Genomic DNA, 25,176 nt, shown 5'->3' with positions numbered 1-25,176 from the left:
TCTTAATCCAGTAAAGAGGATTAAGTTGCATACGCTAGGTCGATAGCTTTTTTTGCAAAATGGGCACCTCCTTTATCAAACTTTTGGCGAAATTAATGCAGATGCTTTTTAATAAGCACTACTTAATGCTTATCATTTTTGAAATACCATTTTTTACATTTCATTTCTCATATCTGGTTTCGAATAGAGTTCAATGATTTTCTTATAGTCAAAACAGGAGGCCACACTAAATTCTAAAATGGTAGGCACCAATGGTGGAAATTTTTTACAACAGGTTCCAACAAACACAAATTTGTCTTTATAAATAAGATAACAAACAAGAATAATAATACAGAGTTAGTTAGGAGTATCTATACTGAAATCCGAAAAAAACGTTTCTCGAGTGTTAGGAGTATCTGGTCCTACTTTATTTCCTTCTAAAATTTAGAAGCAAACAACGCGTACAAATCTTTGATTAAATTAGCTATCAAGAATAAACTTTAACAGAACAAAGTGATCGCTGTAAGGACTCTGTATTACTTGTACATGGCTTATAAAATAGTACTTTGAACAAAAATGTTCATATAGTTAATGAAAAGAAAGAAAAACCTTTCAGAAGAATTCTCGTACTGATGCCCTTGAATTCTGTCTATCTCAAAGATTGGAGTCTCACAGGAAACCTGGAAAATTAATTTTTACATTCACTTATTGCTTATTTTTTCTAATTAAATAAGTTGCTGGCTTATTTAATTAGAAATTATTTAACTAGTGAATCGGCCTATGTGTCATGTTTAGTTGTATGGAATTTCAGCAGAGGCAACAGAAGCCAGTGGGACAGCATTAAAACCCTGCGATCTCCGAATTACGCCGGATAATCTAACTTATTTTCACTTGAAAAGCCTTCATAAATGTTCCACACGTCCGTTTGATCTTGCTAACCAAAGGGTTTCATCACAGACGACAGTGTTACGGAGACCTATTTTGATATGCAATAAACGTAAAAAGTAAAACCTCCTAGAAAAGTTTCGAAATGTTATGTGTATTGTGCATGTTTTGCTGCATTTTCATTTTTCGATAATTTACAATTAACTTCCCGTTTTTATAAAAGTAAAAAGCCAGAGCCTTAAAATTTACTGCTGTTCGCGTTAGCATGTGCTTTTCATATTTCCGATGAATGACACAAAATAACTTTATACCTACCGTAGTTCCTCAACTTCGTCAATGTGAGCTTGACACTCGGTTTCAAACTTCGACTTCCAGCCAGCAGAATCTCCAACCGCCTTAGACAGTTGACGTTCAACATCCATCCTGATTTCGGATTCTTCTTCTAAATGTACCCTCACAGATTCTAGTTCAATTTCCAAAGTATGAACCTGCTGTTCAAGGCTGGACCTCCTCTGAAATGCAAGCATTTATGAATAATAAGGAGGAAAAACGGAGTGAGAATTTATTAAACTGTTATAGATAAAAAAGAACATGCTTCATCTTTCATACCTTTATGCTATGAAATTTCATAGCATGCTATAAAACTATCATAGTAAGTTGTCTAAAGTTTTTATTATAGGTTTGTTGGTTGGAGAACAGATGCGTTGTCCATTCAGCCAACCAGGCCGACTAAATAAAATTTTAGCATTTTAACATTTTAAAAAAGTACTTTTAACATTTCATAGCGATTATGTTTTACCGAGAACTTGGACAAGGAATAAACTGTCTTATATAGCAAAATTACTTGCGACCATAAATCCTTTAATAACTAAGGATTATCAACCTCATCTTCCAATGATGCATGCATTTTTGAAGTATTTTTTATAAAAATCTCAAAAGCTATAAAATTCGTCTCCATGGTTTCATTAGTTAGATGCAATACAAAAGCGAATGGTCATTCGAACTGCTTGGATTAGAGATTTTTTTTAATGGCAGTCTTAGACACGAAAGTTTGGAAATCTATAGTACATTGACTACTATGGGTCATCTAAGGATTAGATAATCCTAAAATCTTGCTCTAGAGACGAAGAGACTCACTTTTTTCAGGTAGCACTTCAGGTTCCAATAAGTGGTGGTAGTCCACATCGGAAGATGAAAATCATCATCTAGCACTCAATAGGGTTTTGATTAGTAAGTGCCAAAATGTTCCTGTCAGTTATATTTTCAGATATAATGAAAATAGCTGTAATAATATGTTTCATTAGCTGAGAGGAAAGTGAGACCATGAAGTCGTATGCTGTCTTTCTCTTGCTTACCGGTTTGTCTATTTTGAGAGGAACTGAGTTTGGTTCCCGGGAGAAAACATTCCCTCTACTACATTCTGTCTGAAACCGGCTAATAGCTAGGGGATTTCTTCAACCGGTGATGAGATTTCAATTCAGGTCTTTCTAAGCAAAATGCCTATCACCAGGTTATCTATGACAATGGGTACAATAGTCATACAGAATAATCCGTTATATAACAGAAGATGCTTCAAGGAAACAAAACAACGACGCCAAGAAAGTTAATTACTGCTTTATGTATTCCTGGATGCATTAAACGTTATTTTATGTGTTTCTTTGTTTGTTTGTAGACTGTCAATGATATGAACAGAAGCCGAAACTTTCTATTTCTGTTCATCGAAAGTAGAACTGTGACTTGTGAAGGTGTTTTTGCTTAGAAAACAAAATTAAAATAATATTTTTTTCACTCTTTTATGCATCAAAATATTTACCCTTTCTTCATCTTCCAGACGTCGGCGAGTGTCCTCGAGCTGCGATGCCAGTTGAGTCTTTAGATGAGTCACATTATCAAGACTAAGTTTATATTCTTGAACTTCTTTCATTAACTCGGCGTTTTCTGAGCTTATTCGGGTGCGTTGGGAAGTGACCTCATTGATGGTACGGTGCATTTCCTCGATGCGAATGTTCAGTTCATGAACACTAATCTCGAGTTTTTCCACTACCTTCTGAGCAGTCAACTGAAAGGAAAAATAATAAATATATAGAAATACAAGTATAACAAAAAAACAAAAAAATTCACATGCAAATATACACACTGCCTGATAATGAAAGGCAGTTGAACGTCAATTATCCGAACCACCGCCACCCCCTCCCAAAAAATTACAGTACCTACTTTTAGTGCACTGGTTGTTATGCTGAAATATTAGTCCTGCAGCTTAACGCATTCGCTTTCGATTATTTCTTCGAAGATATATACTGAGTTTGCTTTACATTAGAAACACTCATCTAATAACGCGTTGGTCCACCTCTCTGGGCAATCATGGCTTGCAGACGCCTAGGAAACAGATTTCATAAAGTGTCGAACATTCTCCATGCGTAACTCCACCCATGTCCATTGCAGCAACTCCGTCAGTTAATGCTGATTCCATGGAGGAGGATCGGCAGTTATCACACCTTGTTCTAGCATATCCCAATTGACTTTTTCAATTGGGTTACTGTCAAGAGAATTTACCATATTTGCCAAGGCAATGTGGCAAATTCGCTGTCGTGTTCCTCCAACCATTCAGTAGTTGTACGAGCCCGACGACAAGGTGCGTTGTCCTGTTGCAAGATGGCACTGTGTTTGGAGTAGAACTCCTGCAGATACGGATGAAGATAGTCGGCTAACAGGTCCCTGCAGCATTCACCATTTAATATTTGTGGGATGATAACCAACGGACTTAGTGCGTCCCAGGAAAACGCTCCCCAGACCACCTCCATCGGCCTGTTTAACCCCAACTGTGCAACTAAGAGTTAGGACTTCATGCTGTTTAAACGAAATGCGAACTCGACCATCAGCATGGTATAGCAGGAAACAGGACTTATCACTCCAGACGACCGTCTTCCATCTGTCGAAGGTCCATTGCCGACATTCCTTGGCCAAAAAAATTACAGTACCTACTTTTAGTGCACTGGTTGTTATGCTGAAATATTACTCCTGCAGCTTAACGCATTTGCTTTCTATTATTTCCTCGAATATATACACTGAGTTTGCTTTACATTAGGAACACTCATGCGATAGGTGGCCGTCATCATGGGTACCCTTGTTGGTCTTCGTCTGTAGTAACCCAGACGAAGTAAGGCACGGGGACATGGTGCATGTGGAAATGGGTCGAACTGCTCCGTCGACCCATTTCCACATGCTGTACTGGTTGGTGAGCTGTGTGACGGTTGTACGTCGTTGCTGAGATACCAGTCGTGACACCTGACGTTCACCTCTAGGAACAACCACGAGTGGCTCACTAATGTGAGTCCTGCTGTATGTCTGTTCATGGTTAATCCAGTACCGGTACACCTTTGATACAGTAATACGGGAGCAAGCAACAAGTGCGACTGTTTCCGAACTGGTACTTGCTCTCCGGGCAAAACTATCTGCCCGCGGTAAAATTGGCTTACGTCTAAACGTTTCCCCGTTAATGGTAAACATTTATTGATTATGTACAGAGGATAGGTGTGCCCATTTATGGTAGCCGCACGTGACGTGGATATCGTGCCCAATATGATTTACATATTCTGCGCGATATCATCATTTAGTGCATGCAGTAGAGCATATATCTTCTTTTGGTCTAAGCGTCAGGTGTCACGACTGGAAATCCAACTACAGAAGTCCTGAGACATCGTTTGGTAGACCAAACGATGTCTCAGGACTTCTGTAGTTGGATTTCCAGCTTTCTGTCTGGACGCACACAGTATGTGGTGGTGGATGGTTCCTTATCATCTCACCATTCAACTATTGCCGGGTTTCCACAAGGTTCTGTTCTCTCACTAACTCTCTTCCTTCTGTATATCATTGACCCACTTCAATCCTCAAACCCAATACACAGTTATGCAGATGGCAGCACATTGTACTCCTCCCTTTCATTTGATAAACCTTACTCTATAAAACTTACCTCAACCGACAGAAAATCAACAACCACCTCCCTCAATTCTGATATCCAAGCCATCCTCCAATGGGGTTCAGATAACCTCGTCAATTTCAATGCTAATAAAACCCAGTTCTGTCTTATCTCTCATAAAAAAGAACTATTTCTCCCAGTATTATTTTTGACAACACCCAAATTTCCAGACAATCTGAGATTTCTCTTCTTTAATCACCCTGACATCAAACCTCTCCTGGCACAAACATCACAACAATTGCATCCTCAGCTTATAAAAAAATAAGATTTCTCTTTCGCTCAAGACGTTACTTCACCCATGAACAGCTGTTAATTGTATACAAATCACAAATCCGTTCAGTTATTGAGTACTGCTCTCGCATATGTGGCCCCTAAAAGCTCCCTCAAAATGCTTGACTCAAATAGACTTATTGATGAGCCATTTCTTACCATCTCACTTCTCCCACTTTCGCACAGATGTTTGTTTTCCGCACTGTGTGTATTCTACAAATATTTCCATGGAAATGTTCATCTGAAATAGCATCAATAATTCTCTCACTTAGTACTAAGCTCGTTGGAACACTTGCAGCTGTTGCTCAACATCCCTTCACAGTGCACCTTGAAACCCACAGAACAAGTTTCTTTTCCTTCTCCTTCATCCCTGCAACTGCTGTATTGTGGAACGGTCTTCCTCCTGTTGTGTTTCCCAAGGAATACAAGATACTATCTTTTAAATGAAATCTATACTTCCTCTTTTTCCAAACCCACTACCCATATACGGTCCTAATGTACTATGGGTTGATCAACGAACACTCTCGTGTATGGACTTAACATAAAAAAAAAAAAATCTTCGTGACCTGTCATCTTGATGTGTCATTGCCTGTTGCTGTTGTTCGGTGTTAGTGCGGTAGTATGGTGTGTGTGTGTGTGTGTGTGTGTGTGTGTGTGTGTGTGTGCGTGCGCGCGCGCGCGTGCGTGCGTGCAGGGTGGGTAGGCAGTTAGATTTCACTCAGTCTGATTCCACTGCAGTGTGAGGTTATTGTTCATAATCATTCAGTGTTCGAGCTTTTGTTCGTGGCTATTTCAAAGTGAAATCCTACGCCATTTTGGTTTTTAATTTTAATACTAGTGCCTCTTTGTGTCTATAGGCAAATGAAACCGCAATGTTTAATCAAAGACAAGATAACAATTATTAATAGACTTGAAAAGATCGTAATACAGTACTAATAACCTTCCGTGGAATAAATTAATTCTAGGATTAATTAATTTGTTTAGTATAAATGAGTATTCGTATGTTTCATTACCCGAATTATTTGATTAATCAAACTAACCTTGTCCCAATCAATTCGGATAATCGAGGTTCTACTGTATTAACATTTCAGCAGGCTTAAAATTTTCGCTTTTGATAAAAGTAGAATCATATTAAATTATGGAATTTGGACATGGAAAGTGGTTGTTTTTCTTCCGGTTTCATTTTTTCAAATTTGTTTATTTAGGGATGAATAAATGGATCCACTAATTCAGCACCGAACGAAAAGGTTTTATGAAAAATATATCCAGTCATTCAGACTGCTCGAATTAATCCGTTTTCACCCATCATTAAAAGACGAAAACGACTAAGAAGTGTTTGAAATATTCCAAAACGTTACTTGGAAATCTGGTGTCGAATAATGATGACATTGCTGTGCAAACTTCTTCTTAATAAGTGACAATTTTGTAAATATTAATTATTAATTATTAAATGTAGTTATTAAGTGTATTAATTAAACTAAGTGTAGAAAATGTAGGGAGAATGAGAAATTGAAGAGTATTTCGGATCGTGAGTGTGATATTTTTGTCAAACTTCAGAATGAAGAAAATAGGGATATGACAAGAAACGGCGAGGTTGTACCAGAGAATTGTGAGAGTATGAATGTAGAAAGTGTGAATGATAGTATTAATGGTTTTACTGAGAATAAAAAAAGATGAGATAGACGCAATGAGTGAGATCGCGTTGTTGAATGGTGCGATATAAAGGGCAAAACAGCAGCTAGAGCGTGTGAGCAAAAGTCGACGAAATGAACCAGCCAATAATAAAAAGTATGACAGGAAAAATAGACGTATGAGTGTGAACATGAACAAAATGAAGGATAGAGTGCTGTATGGAGACTCGTTAGTACGAGGTGTAATAGTAGAGGATTTGACAAAATCGTACCAACCTGGTGCGACCATAAAGGATGTAACTGAGTCTATTAGAGAGCAAAAGGAAAGGGTGAAAGAAACGATTGTTGTGGCAGGTACGAATGATTTGAAAGGAGATAAAATGGAAATGATAGACCTGAATGAATTGTTTGAGGTAGCAAAAGAAAAGAGTGAAAGAGTTAGAATGATTAGTCTTTTGCCACGGTATGACAGTGAAATGTTTAAAAGGAGGGCCATAATTGCGAATGACTTTATGAGTGGGTTATGTATGACGAGTGGTGTGGAATTTGTGGACATGTGGAGTGAGTTCGACGGGCGAAAGGATCTATATAAGATGGAGCTTGCATTTGAATGGTTACGGTGTAAGAAGACTTGAGAAAGTGTTGCTGAATGTGGTGGATGTGCAAATTCAGGGAAACTAGATTTATTAAGGGGGGGGGGGGTAGATATACAGTCCTTAGGGAGGCAGTTGAATGTAAGAATGAATATAATATGCCCGAGCAAATAAGGACAACAAATCAGAGTGGGATAGTTAATATAAGGCATCAAGGTAGGGTTGTAGCTAATGGGGGTCTTAAATTCATGTACACTAATGCTAGGAGTATTAGGAATAAGAAGGAAGAGTTTTTGGCCATGGTTGGCACTTCCAGACCACAGGTTATTGGTAATTAGTGAAACATGGCTGACTGTAGATGATATAGCTAGTGGGATTGAATGTGATGGGTATAGTGTGTTCAGGAATGACAGGGAGAATAAAATGGGGGGAGGAGTATTGTTGATGATAGCTAATGAGCTGCAGCCAAGGAGAATAGAAGTTGAATTGCAGGATATAGAAAAGAGCACATTTGAGGCTAGCAGAACTAAATATACAATTGGGTGCTGCTATAGACCAGGTGATGGAAAAGATGGTGGTGACAGTATGCACAAGCAAATAGAAGAAATGAGTGGAAGGAGGGTGATTATTATGGGAGATTTCAACTATGGTCGCATTGATTGGAGTGAGGAGAGGACACACGGGAGGAAGGAATTGGATTTTATGCGGTTATTAAGGGATAACTATCTGCGACAGCATGTAATGGAAAATACTAGGGGGGGTCAGAGAGTGCTTGACCTAGTAATTACATCTGAGGATTTGACTGTAACAAATATGACCACATTGCCACCAATCGGTGAGAGTGATCATAGGGTCTTGACTTGGGAGGTGGCTAAAGGTGTAGAATTTTCAATTAAGACAGGGTACATGTGGAATTATCGGGCTGGAAAGTATGACAAGCTTAGGAGTTTGATTGGTTCAGTGCCATGGCATGTACAACTGCAAGGATTAGAAGTCGATAGTGCATGGGAGGCAGTTAAGAAGTGTTTGCATGAAGCAATGGCTGACTGTATACCTAGAGTCCGAATAATAAATCAAGTAGGGGTTAAATGGATGAATAGCACCATTAAGCTTGAGCTGCGAAAAAAGAAACAACTATGGAGGGAATTTAAGGAGAAAGGTGATCGGCAGGCACACGAACGGTATAAAGCGCAGGCCAGAAGGGTAACGAGTGTGGTAAGAAAAGCAAAAAAGGATTACGAAAGAACATTGGCCATGCAGGCTAAAGAGAATCCTAAACAGTTTTTTAGATATGTTGCAAGTAAAAGGAAAAATGTACATGGCAGAATGATTTTAAAGAATGCCGATGGTAGGGAGGTAACTGAATCAGTTGATATAGTTGAGTTACTGAGTGAGCACTTTGCAAGAATATATCATCCAGGTGGTGACATTGCAGAAACGAATGTACCAGTAGATTATACGGGAATTGTGATGAATGAAGTGGAGGTGAGTAGTCTATTGCATAACCTCAATGTCATACCAGCTCGTGTTGTACGAGAAACAGCAAAATAATTGTCAGTACCCTTGACCATTTTGTTTAATTTGAGTCTCGGGTCTGGGTTAGTCCCGAAGGGGTGGAAAGAGGGGAAAATAGTTCCACTGCATAAAGGTGGTTCCAAGACTGCTGTTATAAATTACCGACCGATTAGCATATCAGGAATCATTGTCAAAGTCTTAGAGAAATTAGTCAAGAAAAGAATACAGGATTGGATAGATGAATATGGGATATTGTATGGGGGACAACATGGTTTTGTGAAGGGTAGATCATGCATAAGTAACTTGCTCACATTTTATAACACAGTGACGGCTGAACTGGATAGGGGTAATGGGTTTACAGTAATACTACTGGACCTTGCAAAGTCTTTTGATAGGATACCACATAGAACCCTAATCAGTAAACTGGAGCAGATAGGGATAGATATAGGGTTGGTGAGATGGATAGGAGGGTGGTTGGAGAGATACCAGAGAGTGGTTTATTCAGGAGTGGAGTCTAAAAGACGGCTTGTGACTAGTGGAGTGCCACAGGGCTCTGTTCTTGGACCACTGATTTTCAATTTGTTCATCAATGATATAGGAAAAGATATGAGAGGAAGTGTTCACTTGTTTGCTAATGATGCAAAGTTGGGTAGAGCAATTATGAGTGCACAGGATGTCAAAATTTTACAGGATGATTTGGATAGTTTGGAGGACTGGGCTAGGAAAAATGGATGTCAATTTAATGTGCCAAAGTGTAAGGTTATGCACTTTGGGGTGAAAAGAATAGCAGCAGTATATCGCATTGGTGGAACCGTACTCCAAGAGATTGATGAGGCTAGGGATTTGGGAGTATTGGTGGATAGGGAATTGAAATTTAGGGGACACATTGCAAAAGTGACTAAAACAGCTCACCAAATCACTTGGCTTCTGAAAAATACTTTAACATGCAGAAACAAACAAGTTGTTGTTCCTCTGTATCGAGTCTTGATAAGACCCCATCTGGACCACTGTGCCCAGTTATGGGCACCAGGGTTTCTTCGTGATGGGGAGGAAGTGGAGAGGATCCAGAGACGATTGACCAAGATGATAGCAGGTCTGTGGAATGAACCTTATGAGAATAGGTTGAAGATTTGTGGGTTGCAGAAATTGGTCGATAGGCGAAGGAGGGGTGATATGATTGAGACATTCAAATTACTGAAGGGTTTCTATAAGATTGATCCAGAAGATATTTTTGAAAAGGGGCTATGAATGGAAGCTGGGCAAGAGCGTGGTTGACAAGGGTGTTAGAGCTAGATTTTTTACTTGGAGAGTAGTGAATGAGTGGAATAAGCTTCCAGAGTCTGTTGTGGGTGCTACGACCGTGAATGAGTTCAAGGCAAGGTATGATAGATACTGTGTGAATGTCGAATAGTTGTTCTTGACATGATGTTAAGGCCTCCCTCGATGAGTCTGTCGACTCCTTGGAGTTGCCCGGAACAACAACAACAACAACAACAACAACAATAATAATAATAATAATAATAAATAATTATATTTTTTGAACAGTTGTTGAAGTCTTTTCCTGTTTTTTCTTCTCCTTCTTCAGATGCTCAATATTATCAATCACTTCTGACACATGGAGAAGTGGAATCGGGTAATTTCTCCATTGTCATCTTTATTTCCATCTTCCGTATATCAGGAAAACTTGATCGAATCCTTCCTTCCGACTCCAAGACTGTAAATATTGTTATATTCTTAGGGTGTATGCATGTGAGGTAGGTATGGGAGAATTTGGGAAAACATTAAATCACAGAGAAGTCCAAAGAAGTTGAAACATTTTCTTCAAAAAGTTTTGAATTTTTCAAGACTTAGAAACAAAGCACTTCTGCATACAAAAACGCCTTAAACAGAAGTGGTAACATCATTTATTTGACTCCTATATGGCGAATCAGCAGCTAGTTACTTATCTGTCATGCAATATTTGTAGTGGTGCTGAGCTTATCCAGTCTTTCCTGAATTAATATACCATTCTGCGGATAAGTACTCTACTCTACTCTACTCTACTCTACTCTTCCAAAACAACCAACTAATAATTATCCTCGGCTAAAAACGTTACGTTATCCTTCGGCAATTATTTAAAAAACACAGGAACGACTACCAGACTAGGTCGTCGTTCCTGTTTTTTTAAAGGGTAAAAAGTTAAAAGTAACGGTATCGTCAGAAAAAAAAAAAAGAAAAAGAAGTCCTTGCCATAAATTCGAAACCACATATTTATTTTTCATTTAAAATATTTTGCACTTTTTCTTAACTGTGTGTTATGATGAATGTTTTTTTTTCTACCACTATACATTATAAGATGATATGAACTGGGTTTAATAGGTCGGAGATTTTTGATTCATAATGTTAGTCTACCAGCTTCGCCACCGGACTGGTGGCTTCGTCTGGGCAAGATAACTCTATACAAGACAGCTTAAATGATAAAAACAAGCTCAAATTACAACTAATACATAATCAAATGGATGAAAAATATCAAATTCATATGAACCGTTACACGAACGCGTGGAGCGTGTATGTTAGCTGGTCAACCATTGTTTAGCAGGTGCGTCCTATAATTGGCTGCGAAGTTGAACTCTGATGTGCTGAGCGATCTTATGAGTGATTTCTAGATGTCACCAAGAATAATCCCTTGGTTTCTGTTTAGGCTACCTCTTGAACGGATCACTACTGCAGCTTCTTTTATTGAGCGGGAGGTGTAGTCATCTATGTACGGCATAGTACTTTTATCCCATTCAGTATTGTGGTTGACCATCGTGGTTGACCATTGTGTTGGAAAAATGGAAAGCTAAACCAGAATTGTCTTCTCTATTGTTGTTAATGTTTCCGATATGTTCCTTTTTTCTTATTCTAAACTTCTAGAAGTTTGTCCTATGTAATTCAGTCCGCAGGAACATGGGATGTTGTAAACTCCAGGGTATTTGTAGAAATCAATCTTGTCTTTTGGTGACCGTAATATACATTGCGAACAGTCTTTATTAGTTTGAAAGATCTTATCTTTGAAAGATTTTAGATCTTATCCTCAAAACATTAACAAACAATGAAAAAATTACTAAAAAGGATTATTTTCTCTGCCCCGTCCAGACAGCAAACCCAAGAAACTCATTACAGGACTTCGGTTTCCATTCCTTTTGCTGGCACAGTTTCACAAAGAATTGTCAATCTGCTAAGGCCTCACGACATCCGAGTTGCTTTCAAACCAATAAAGACTGTTCACAGTATATTACGGTCACCAAAAGACAAGATTGATTTCTATAAACACCCTGCTGTTTACAACATCCCGTGTTCTTGCGGATTGAATTACATAGGACAAACTTCTAGAAGTTTAGAAATAAGAAAAAAGGAACATATCGGAGACATTAACAACAACAGAGAAGACAATTCTGGTTTAGCTTTCCATTTTTCCAAAATAAACCACAATATTGAATGGGATAAAAGTACTATGCTGTACATCGAAGATGATTGCACCTCCTAAGCTGTTTTTTATAGAGTTATCTTGCCAAGACGAAGCCACTAGTCAGGTGGCGAAACTAGTAGACTAACATTATGAATCAAAAATCTCCGATCTATTAAACTCAGTTTATCATCTTATAACTGTGTATCCTTAATTCCGCGTTTTCATTTTTATCATCAGTTATGCATTTACTTATAATAATAATAAAAAAAAAAGCTGTAACTTACCTTCTCCTTATGTGCACTCTCCACCTGAGCTAGCAGATCATACACTTCAGCTTGAAACTTTTGCTTTTCCTTTTCTATCCTAGAGAAATAAAGTTCATTTCAGCTATTCTGAATTTACCAGATATTACAAAATTCATCATCATTTCCTGATATGTATCTTCAAAGAGGATGCTGTGATAGTATTACATAATTAATTTACATTATTCTTACCTTCCTATCAATCAGTTATCGTAATTTTATTCATAAACTTTATGTACACGTATGGAATCTATTCTTGTTGAATTAGTATGAAATTCGGCTTGAAAAATCCAAATTTCCCTCGATTTACAGACGAAGATCGATACACCTGAATAATATAGCTTTGTAATAATAAATACAGTTGACTGATCTAAAAATTAAGTTGGTTTGGTTTTAGTTTCTAGTATTATAAATTCTAATAAAAGGTAATACAACGATGTTGTGTCAGCTAATCGAATGTGTTCTTCAGCTCATTTCTGCAGTTTCCAGGAGAAATAACCCTGCCAAATCGAACCTGTATGTTTTTCTTCTGTTGATTTAGTGTCATGATTCTTGTGTGCAGATGAATTACCACGAGCTACACAGAAACCATTATATATTAATTTTACGAGCAGCTTTCTTCGAAACCAAATTCGACGGAATGGGATGGATTTCATTTCTCCTGTTACCTGCTGTATCTGCATGTACTGCGTGTGTTCTCTGGCTGATTTTTTTTCTTGCAGAATAAAAAGCTTCAATTTCTGGAAGAAAATAAATATCATCCACCTCAGGTTAACTGATCTTTATTTCAAAAGCTCAGTAAAGGTACTTCGCCTTATAGCCGTGATTCGTATTCATTTTCAACCAAAGGACACCGACTGAGCTATGGAGGCTTTATTATAAGTTTAAAATGATTAACTTTTAATAATGAAAACATTTGAAAATTAAAGACTGAAACTAACTTTATTGCCGAGGTTTAATTCATTTGTTTTTAATAAACACATTTTATTAATTATTAATCTATTAAACTACCATCTTTAACACATTTAACATCTCACTTTCTTCACATTTAACACTTCAAACCATTTTTTTTTCTGTTAAATTTTATCCACTCGGATTTGTCAACCTGATTGATCGTGATAGTATTTCTGCAATGTAATCAACAGTTTGTGTATTCTAATTCCACTATAGGCATGGAATTTTGTTAATCTGTGTGGTAGATGAATTTCATGTACATTCACTACGACTTTTTTTACTAAAGGCCTGAAATGACTTCAAAAACTCTATGCTTAGTCTCTGGAGAAGGGTTCGGGATTATGTAATCCTTAGTTCATCTACGATACTAATAGTGCATTAGTATCGTAGATGAGCTAAGGATTAACATTTCGTGGCTGTGATTATAATTTAAGAAACCCGCTAAACTTCCTAGTATAATTTTCAAAGTATTATTCAAAGTAAAAAATGCTAGAATTTATGCACCGACATATACGAAGAATTGCTACGGTAATGAAAGGAGGGTTCTTGCGCTCTTAATGTTTTTGCATGGTCTCTGTGATGAGAAATAACAGTTTAAAAAAGCTACTGTCAGACTTTAATGCTGTTTTTAACTGCTTAATAAAACAGTTTCGAAAATTTAAATAAAAGCACTGATAAAAGCAAGACATACGGGTTCCTGGGAAGAGTTCGTATCCTTTAAAGTAGTGCAATACCAAGGCAACTTCGATGATGACGTTACATTCTCATAAACGTTCATAAGGCCAATTTTGAAATTTTCAGAGTTTCAATTTAAGTAATTTGACTATGAAATAACCACGAATTTTAGTAAAATTTATTTCTGTTTTTATGTAACAATGTTTAGAATAGATTTACAAAACAACAAAAGATACACTGATGAATAGTGACTTGCTAGATTGTTGCTTGCCTGTCGCTTTCATAATTTTTTTTTCTATTTTCAAAGAATGTTTTTCTCTTCATTAGATTTTTGATAGATTTTTTTTAGATTTTTTAGATAGATTAGATTTTTTGTTATAATTACTAACTCAGATTTTATTTCTCCAGTTGTCTACCGATTTATTTATATCTGTTCTTTACTTGGATTTCAGTATCGATAAGCAAAAGAGATCGTGCTGCCATCTGCTCCGAAAACAGAAAAGGTTTTTTAGCGTTTTCTTAACAGAGTGAACTACTCCAGTAAAGAATTAAAATTTTTCTTATGACATAGCCAATGATGAGGAAGTCATCAAAAATTGGTAATGGTAGGTCTAATAATGCACGTTTGTATAGCAAGTTTATATGAAATATATATATATATTAATTTTATGCATAGATTAATTTTTTAAAATTTATTTTAACGATAAGAAAATTAATCTGCTGGTGTTTTCTTGAACTGCTAGAGAGTAGTCTTTGGAGAAGGCAATACCAAACAAAGAACAGAGGTAGATAGAATGATCGAGAAGAATGAGAAGTTGGCTGGAAAATTTTAAAGTTGACCTCTGTATCGATAATGACGCGCTGCTTGCCTTCTCACAGTCTTAAAATGGAGCGAGTCTGTGTATGTTTGGGGAAAGGGGAACATCTGTTAAGTTGATTGTCCTCTTCTGGATAGCACAAGCATTTTTAGAAAGTTTCACCATCCCAGGTATGAAAACAGTATTTCAAGGTTGTGAAAATTTGAGATTTATATAATATTAGAATTGTATAGGTGGGAAGTGCAGTTTTAATGGAAAGGAACCCTAAGTTGTTTTGAGTTTGAGAAGGTTACAGATGTAATGTGCTTGCTCCGGAAAAGGTCAGAGGTAACAACAGTCGGCCTTAGAAAATAAATCTGAACTTTATTAGAGATCTGCGTATTGGCAAAGACAAGGAAAAGTGGTGTGATACCTTTTTTGATGGAAAATAAATGTTTTAGAAGTACTGCAGTTCATTAGGTTGGCCTGATTCCACCAGAGAATTGGCAAGGAGATGAATATCTCCTTGCTTGAAATGATTTGAAAACAAGTTTACACAATCCATTTCAAATGAATAAATAATAAAAACGGTAGTGAAAGTCATTTAACAAAGTACCATCCAATTTTCTTACTTCAGATCTGTCACAGAGGTCTGTTCAGCAAATTACCATCTTATAGCCAATCTTCCACTCTTTTGTAATTGGGTCATCATCATCCTCTCTGGCAGCTCAAATTTGTCATAATAGATGGTTTCCTCTCTCTCTCTCTCTCTCTAGATTCCTCAGCAATTAAGGAGGCGTATCTTAGGGCTCGGTACTCACCCATTTTCTTCCTCTAGCATAAATGATCTCTCTCTTTCTCTCTCTCTCTCTCTCTCTCTCTCTCTCTCTCTCTTTCTCTTTCTCTCTCTCTCTCTCGCTTACTTCAAATCATATTCATAGCTTTTCTGATGACAGTACTTCTCGTTCATTTTCCCTCATTTAAGAAATCTTTTAGTGCTCAATCATTAGAAGCCACACTAGTGCGAGAGTGAACTTATGAACTTACCTGCTATAAAACAAGTCCTGTCTAATTTCTCGCAAGAAAGATCTTTCTACCCCTTACTTTTGATAATACCCATGTCTCTGAACACGATAAGATTCCTCTTCTTCTGATAACTTACGCTTCAAGACTTTTCTGACACAGACACATCAGCCATTACTTCTTCAGCCTCCAAGAAACTTAATGCCCTCCTCCGCTTCAGACACTGCTTCTCACTTATCCAACTTGCATAAATCCCAAATCCATCCGACTATCGAATAATGCTCACACATCAATTGGGGTACTGCACTCACAACACCTCTCTCTCTCTCTCTCTCTCTCTCTCTCACACACACACACACACACACACACACACACACACACACACACACACACACACACACACACACACACACACACACACACACACACGCATATATATATAGATGTTTAGTTTTTTTCCTATGTTTCTTCTATATGTGCTTTCATGGACAACTTCTGCAGAACTGGCCACTGTCATTCTTTCTCTTCCTTCTTCCAAGAATAATGTAATAACAAAAAAGCATTAACCATCCATTTACCGTCAAACTTATTGGAATTCCTATTGGAAAACAAGCGTCAAACTTATTGGAATTCCTCCTTCGTTTCGTATACTCTTTTCTTTGGAAAAGCTACCATTTCCCCCCTTCTCTCTCTCTCTCTCTCTCTCTCTCTCTCCCACTCAGAGAGACTACAACCTTCAGCTTTTGAAGAAACGCGTCAAAGGATTCTGATTGCTGTCTTTTATATTAAAAAATATAAAAATAAATATTTTAAGTATTTATTAATATTTTAAAATAAATATTAATTAAGTTAAAATATTAAAATGTGATTTATTTATTTATTTACTTATTTCTTTTTGTAAATTAAAATGCAAGTTCTTCCAAAGCAGTGTCGGCAGGGAAGACGCCCATTGATCGGAAAAACCTGGATTTGAATCTCGCGCAATGCATCAGGAATCTTTATACGGTTTTTTCACATGAAACTTGTAGCTGCTTATATACAGAGGTTACAGGGCTTTACTTCACGTGTTTCCCCCCCCCCCCCTTTCCTACCAATACAAATAAATTTGCCAGAGAATACATGCACTAACAGACATAGCATCTATTCCTGTATATCACAGTTTCTTAACCAGGAGTGCATGCACCCCTGGGAGTGCGAGAAAGCATTCCTAGGGGTGCGAGCTGGAAAATATTCCAGCATATATTGACTAATGATTTAAATCACATTTTCTTTTTCCACGAGAGGAAAAAAGTTATGCAAACTAAATTATATTTAAGATATACAGTATAATCTTTCAACCCATACAGAATTATTCTACTTCACCAAGAACCATTAAATATAAGTTATACATATTTTTATTTGTTACATTTTAAGAAATTAAAAACTACTATATTCAAAAAATATCCCCGAATGTACTGGTACTCACAAATGCTCACTCATGCGCCCTAGCCGAACGCAGGGATACTTGCTGCGCATACACTTGCCATTTTCATGAGAAACGTCATTTCGTTGTATACAAACGTCAACACAAACGAACGCTATTTTTTTTGTTTTACCGACAGTAATCAGTAAGTAAAGAACAATTGATTAAATTTTTTCTGTCGAATTTTGAAAAGTTTAGTAAGAACTAAAATTCATTTTTGTTTACACGTTATTTTATTCTTTTCTTAAGGAACTATGGCCAAATGCGTAGTTAAATAATATGTGAATGTTAATTTATTATTTGAAGTAATCCTGGCCATGTCAACAATATGCCACTAGAAAGATGATTATGTTGCTTACGGATTTACTTGTGCAACAGAGAAAGATGGTACTCAAAGACCATAATGCATTTTATGTTGCAAAATATTTTCAAACTCCAATCTTAAACCGTCAAAGTTGTCAGAAAATTTCAACAATCATCATGGTGGTTCAGAAACTTTTGCTAGAAGTTTCTTATCAGGTGGCATATCTGTGCGTAAAGAAAAAAAAACCTCATACAATAGCTGAAGAATTGGTGGAGCCATGTGCATTGGAAATCGCAAAAGTTGTATTAGGTTCTGAAGCACATAAGAAAATTCAGCAGTTTCCATTATCAAACGATGTGATTCGATCATGCATTCAAGACATCAGTCAGGATATTTTACTGCAAGAAGTACAAGATATTAAAACCAGTCCTCTGAAAGTGTGTATTCAATTGGACGAGTCAAATGATGTTGATAATTGCAGTGAGTTATTGTGCGATACATAAAGGAAAAGGAAATTTTGGAAGAATTTTTATTTTGTGATCAACTGGAACTGACAGCAAAAGGAATTGATGTTTTTAATCACATTAAAAACTTTTTCTTGAAACATCGAATACGTGATTAGCTCAATATGTACTGATGGTGCACTTGCGATGTTGGACAAAAATTCCGTTTTTTTTGCCTATATCAAAAAAGAAGTACTGCAAGTTACAATAACACATTGCATATTGCATCACCATGCACTTGCATCAAAAACTTTGCCAGAGAACTTAAAAAAAATATTTAGCTACAGCGGTAAACAGTAAATTATATTTGAGGACGGCCGCTTAATCATCATATATTTCGTGCTTTTTTGCGAAGAAATCGGTGCCAACTATAGTGTGCTTCTTTATCACACTGACATAAGATGGCTCTCCAAGAGACGTATGCTTAGCAAGATTTTTGAAATGCACGAGGAGATTATTCAGTTTCTTACTAACCAGAATTGTAATTTAGTTCAAGACTTTGAAAGAAGAGATGCAGTAATTCGATTGGCCTACTTATCAGATATTTTCGCTCATTTAAATGAATTAAATATATCAATGCAAAGGTGGTAAGAACACAATAACATCTAGTGAAAAATTATTTGCTTTTATTGAAAACTTAAAAATTTGGATATGTCGAGTTAGTTGAAAATGGTAATTTTGCAAACTTTCCCTTGCTTGATGAAATTGTTCTGGAAAACGAAAAAATCACAATTTTACCTGAAATTGTAATACATTTGCAACAATTGATTGATTCTTTTCATGGATATTTTTCTATGAGAGATATTGGAAAAGAGCAGAGGTGGATACTGGATCCATTTCTTTTTAATCTTAATTCTATAAACAACGGTAATTTAATAAAAGACTATCTTATTGAAATGCGAGCCAGTGCACGTATTCAAATGAAATTTGAAAATTGGATTTAGAACAATTCTTGCGTACTCAGAACCATTTCCACAACTGGTAAAGGCAGCATCGCTGACACTTCTACCATTTGCTACCACCTATCTTTGCAAAATGGGATTTTCATCACTTTTGCACATAAAAACAAAAATTCAAAATCACTTAAATGCAAGTGATGCATTAAATGCACATAGCCTTTTTGAAAAGGAACCTCGATTTCAGAATATTATTATGAAAAAGCAACAACAACAAATTAGTCACTAAAAATCGATATGTTATTTACATATATATGTATTTTTCAATAAATTGTTTGGAATAAATTTTCTTTTCTAACAAATAATAAAACACATTTTTCAAGGGGGTGCGAGAATGTAAATTGAAGTTCACTGGGGTGCGGGCCAGTAAAAAGGTTAAGAACCACTGCTGTATATGATTAAGTTTAAAATACGGAGTGTTACTTGCTCGTGGAAACACGCCATTTGGCCTAAAATGCAAAAGAAGATAGGCGTCATATGAAAAAAAAAAATATTTTTTTAATTTGAGAAACAATGATGAACTTACTTCGATTTATGCTTGTTCAATTGGTCTATTTGGTCCTGGAATTCTGCAAGAGCCTCTTGGTGTTTTTTCCTTAAATGATGCGCTGTCTCTTCACTCTCCAGATGAACATCCTCCAACAATTTTCTCAGTTTATTTAGCTCGGAATCTCTCTTCCTGTTTTGTTCCACCTGTAGAAACAGAGATTTTTTATTCATTACTATTATATTAACGGATATTGATAACATATAGAACATGTACTGCTACTGCTTTTTCTGTGTTTTAACATGATTACGAATATGTTATTATTAATTTTTATTTTCATTTATCACGTAATGCTACCGCTATAAAATTATATTGACATTGCACTAACATTATTCATAATACAGCAGTTTTAACGTGAAAGGCAACCATTATGCTCTTCAAGATTGGCCTAGACTCAGTTTTCCGCCCAGAGAAGAATGTTTCAGAAAAACTCTCTATTAGATCCGAAACGCATTTTCGTGCCACAGCGTCACATTTAATTGTCATTTGTTGAGGTCTCTACAAAAACAGTGGCGCATTTATTTCTTTTAAGAAGAAACAATTGATAATTGAATCTAAATAAAAAAGGAATGTTTCAGAAAGATGGGCAAATTCGACAGCAAACTAAATGAAGTAGAAAAATCTGCATGCTTGGACTTAAAATTGAGCTTTTCGAAGTTCTTCAGTAACGTTGTCTGACAATTATATTGATATTGCGAAGGAGATGTTAAAGTACTGTAAATCCATAAGCTGCAATATGTCATTAAATGTCAATGAATTTATTGATTCATATTTCGATTTTTTCCAATAAAGTGAAATACAAAGACGTAAATTACTCCTAAAGAGCTATGAGTACGAGGATTCATCAGGATATGGCCACCTGGGAAACTACAGAAGGCTTTTACAAACGAAAAATATTAGCAAAAAGAGATAAATAAATAAATAATTATTAATTTTGTAATAAGTATGTTTAATTTTTATCTCTTTATAAGGTTTTTATTCTTGTTACCTTAAAACGGTCAGTGGTATAGGAAATCTAAAATTAGATTCGTATTCAGACTATCGCATTTATTAAAGATCTTCACATTTTTTTTTTAAATTCGCGCGCACACACACACATACACACAGATAGATAGATAGAGAGAGAGAGAGAGAGAGAGAGATAAAAATATGTAACAAAATATACATAGTCCAGTCGAAGTATTATGACTACCCCCATTATTTCCTATTCGGCTATTCCAGCCGGCCTGTTGGCACTTATATCATGGTGAAATCAAGCATAGAAGATACTAAAGATGTGTGAAGTACTGTTCATTCGACGTTGCTGATCGACATGGGCGAGGGAAGTGATCTGATCTAATGGACTTCGAAAAAGGCATGATTGTGAGATACCGATTGAAAGATGGTAATATCCACGAAACTCCCAAAAGTGTTCGCTGTTCGCAGAGTACTGTAGTTAAGGTTCTCCAAGAGTTGAAGGTACTGGACAGAACAGTAGTCGCAGTCAAGTGGTAGACGTCCATGCTTCATCGATGCTTATAGTGACCGCTGGTTGTTCCCGCCTTGTGCATAATATTGTAAAGGGGCTGGCTATGGAATGTAACCAAGGAATAAAAGGGACAGTGTTTCCTAGACCACAGTCCAACATATCTCAATTCATATAGACCTCCGAAGTAAATAAACCCCAAATCGAAATATCCATATTTACGCATAATCATCGAAAATTTCGTCCACCATTTCTATCTGAGAGACTTCATCGAACACCGAAGAACTGAAAAAAAAAAAAAAGAAAAAAGCTTTTTTGGAAGAATCTCGTTTCTGTCTAAGCCGTGTAAACGGCAGGTGGAGGATTAGGCGAAAGCTTAAGTGGAGGAATCACCTATTTATGGTTCACCAGAAATAAGAGAAGCAGCGTTATGGTGTGGGAGATACGAGTATTTTCCTGGAAATCTCTTGGAGTGCTGATATTCTTAGATAGACTGTGCTATGAATGCTATAAGGTATTGCCGGTGATCAGGCGCACCTCTTCATGGCGACTGTATCCCCCCATATGGCACAAATGTACATTTCAGCAGGATAATAGGATAAAGCGCCACGCCCCGTTGCCGATTTAGTTCGAGAATGGTTTTCCGAACGTGACGGCAATTTTCCGGTGTTGCTATGGATGCCGAATTCGATGGCTTTGAATCATATAGAACATCTGTGAGATAACGTGAATTAGACATCTGGCATTTGAATCTTCCACTCTGGCAGATCTCCAGGAAGTAATCCTGATGACATGGTGCATCATACTTCCTGTAGCTCAGCAACGTTCAAGAGTCTTAAAAGACTCCCTGCGACGCCTTAGCGGCAATTCTGGCAACAAGAGGGAGAGGATCTATGAACGATTAGAACGGTGATCATGATATTTTGACTGGACAGTGAGTGTAATATGTAATAAGTAAAAAAATCTTAATATACTCCTGCTGGTTGTATACACGGAAAATATATGTCAATCGCTATTTGAGTAACGTGCTCAATCTTCCATTTTTCTATTCACGTACGTTGAGTGGTCAATTTATTAGATTCATCAGAAGATCTAAAGTTTAATTTTTTTTTATATCTAAATTTTTCGCATTTTAAAAATCAATTTAATTCAGCGTCCCTTTCATGAGTTTAAAGTTAAGAATATTACTAAATCCGCCTATTTTGAAATACGATTTTGTAATGAGAAACGTCCAACGAACGGTCCATTCTGACGCCAGTCCAAGCTATAGCAGTATGAATAAACCCACCAGTCCTTGTGGTAATTACACAGACATCTAAATGGTATATGTGAAGTGGGGAAAAGTTTCCTTAGCACACGATGAAAAAAAAATTGGTTGTTATTTTTGAATTACAGCAAAGGTGATTGTGCAATTAAATGACATTAAAATTTCTCTAAAATTCTTTAAGTAACAAGATTCTTCTCCTACAAGAGCGTGAATACTGGAGAACCAAATTTCACTTAATCAGGAACTAAAAATGAAATTTAAAAAACATTTTAAAATATTGTTTGTTTTTAAATAAGTATTTCCAGTTTTCAATAAAAAATGCGAAAGAAAATTAATTACGTATTTACTTAAATAACTTTCATGAGTATTTTTATTTATTTATTACCTGAGTTTCTGATGATCCTTCGGCTTCATCTAATCGTTCGCTAATTTGCATCAGGTGTAATGAAAGATCGGACTTCTCCCTTTCAATCTGAAAAAAAAAAAAAAATCAGAATAAATGCTGAAATATAATTATAAAAATAATTCTCCTTAGTAACGATGTACAAACAATGAATATCCGGTATACTGAAATTACCAACTCATGATTGCATTTCTTAAAAAAATAAATAAATAAACCTTTAATAAAATAAAAGTAAAATGAAATAAGATCTTGAAGAATCATTCTAGACAAGGAATAATGTGAAATCAAAGATTATATCAGGAAAAAAATTTTGACTGCAGGCCAAATGAACTGCGAAGATTTTTTTTTTCAATGTCTCAGTAAGCCTACAACAAAATTTAAAATTTCAGATTTTGATTCTGAAATATTTTCTTCAAAATTACTCTCTCATTAGGCACATTAAACTATTTTTATTTAGGAAACGAAATGAAACCGAAAACGAAAAATAACATTTTTTAAAATTCACCTGACAAGCACAGATGGCACCACTAAGCATACTGCGTAGTGGTGCCATCTGTGATGGTCAGAAGACATCTCTGTAATATATTTATTACAGAGTAAGTTAGAAAATGATGAAGGAAAAGGAATAAAGTTCCCAAGGTAAAAAATACCCCACAGAATTGAAAAACAAATGCGTAAATTATATTTTATTTGAATAAGGATAAAAGGAATCGGAAATTAATTTGTATTTACTTTCCGATTTATAACGCACTAAGTAATGCCTCCGTGCAAATTTTTTTCTTTTAACAAGTAGCGACATCTATGAACAATAGGCATAATCTTAAAATATCCTTGTATAAAATGATTATATTGGATAATCTTCATCAGATTTATGAGGATTTCTGTATATACTACATACTTTTTTTCTATTTTTTTCAAATATTAACATCTTTATCTCATCATTTTCATCTAAAAAAAAGTCGTTCCCGAAAGATAGATAATTGTAAGAAATGCCTCAGTTAAAAGGAATGTGAGTTTATATAATTATTATATAATAATTTGCTGCTTGAATCGATTTAAATACATCTACGTAAGAAAAAGAATTGATTAGAAGGCTTTAAGATAGGATTTTGGTATGGATGAATCTGGGAGAATCAATTATTGTTTAACGTTTTGTTTAAAATTATTATTGTTTTAGAGTTAGCTATTCCGGCCTGATTTTGTTAGCTAAAATGATTAATTTAAATTCATCATATATCCTTCATAAAAATATTGGCATGTATAATTTTAGCTAAATTTCAAATATAATTATTGTCATAAATTAAAATATTAATGTTTTTATTATAACAAGTTAATAAACGACATGGTAATATTCATGAATTTGCCTCTTCCCAACGGAATCCTATTCTGTAAATAAGGAGTTCAGTATATGTGACATTTTTGCATTTATTTAACTATGAAACTGTAGACAAAAAATTGCATGCCTGTGAGTAACAGCTTTATTAGGAATTACCTACTTAGTCTTAATTTCCTGTAGATGGTATAATTACGATGTTTCGAAATGCATTTGAGACTCTTTTTAGGATACAGTCTTAAGAGCAAGCACCTCTGAATATCATTTATGTAGTACTTCGTGACAAGTGTTAAAGTGGATTTTATAAGGAAAAAATGATTATTTTTAATCTTTGAAATGGTATATGAAATGAAATGACATGTAAAAATAGAACAGCTTTTGTATCTGAAAAAAGTATCCCCCCCCCTCAACACACACATCGGGGGAATTCCACGGTGGTTTCACCAAAAAAAAAAAAAAAAAGATAGTGTAAAACATTCCGAGTGATACCATGAATATCTACAGAAAGTTTAGTATCAGTCAAGCAAATATACATTTCATTTTATTAATATAATCCTATTAATCCTGTAGAAATGCATTCAACGTCAGTCATGGTAACAGATGAAGACGGACTCCCTGCCGAATTCCAAAAGTTTTCTAAACTTTTTTGGAAATTGGCAGCTTTCTATATATTTATATATATAACGGCAATTTTCCATATATATATATATATATATATATATCCAATGAGGCTGATGAATCATAATTCGTCATAATTCATTTAGATATGCATAAGTAAGTGGCGTAAGAATAATTACCCTACATGCTTTCATAATGGTTCTCTGTCATCCCAACTACATTTCATTGGATATGTGTTATCTTGTGTTATCTTATAATCTGTCAGACATTTCATGATAAAGAATCTAA

At 35.8% G+C, this 25,176-nt stretch overlaps 1 protein-coding gene across 1 annotated transcript in view; it reads right to left on the bottom strand.

The window, feature by feature from the left end:
• LOC150103263 (paramyosin-like) overlaps positions 1-25,176 on the bottom strand; it is a 145,093-nt gene that overhangs the window by 65,836 nt on the left and 54,081 nt on the right. The window contains exons 3-7 of the mRNA XM_090397850.1: positions 22,920-23,006; positions 19,782-19,948; positions 12,564-12,642; positions 2,678-2,923; positions 1,180-1,376 (exon numbers count right to left, since the gene is read on the bottom strand). Coding sequence (XP_090253976.1) covers positions 1,180-1,376; positions 2,678-2,923; positions 12,564-12,642; positions 19,782-19,948; positions 22,920-23,006 — 776 coding nt within the window. The remainder of the gene's footprint in view (positions 1-1,179; positions 1,377-2,677; positions 2,924-12,563; positions 12,643-19,781; positions 19,949-22,919; positions 23,007-25,176) is intronic.

This window comes from Typopeltis vanoorti, chromosome 9 (assembly GCF_054136105.1).
Source record: "Typopeltis vanoorti isolate ZY-2024b chromosome 9, IOZ_Tvanoo_1.0, whole genome shotgun sequence".
Classification (NCBI taxonomy): Eukaryota; Metazoa; Arthropoda; class Arachnida; order Uropygi; family Thelyphonidae; genus Typopeltis; species Typopeltis vanoorti.
This window is presented reverse-complemented; position numbering and strand designations above follow the sequence as displayed.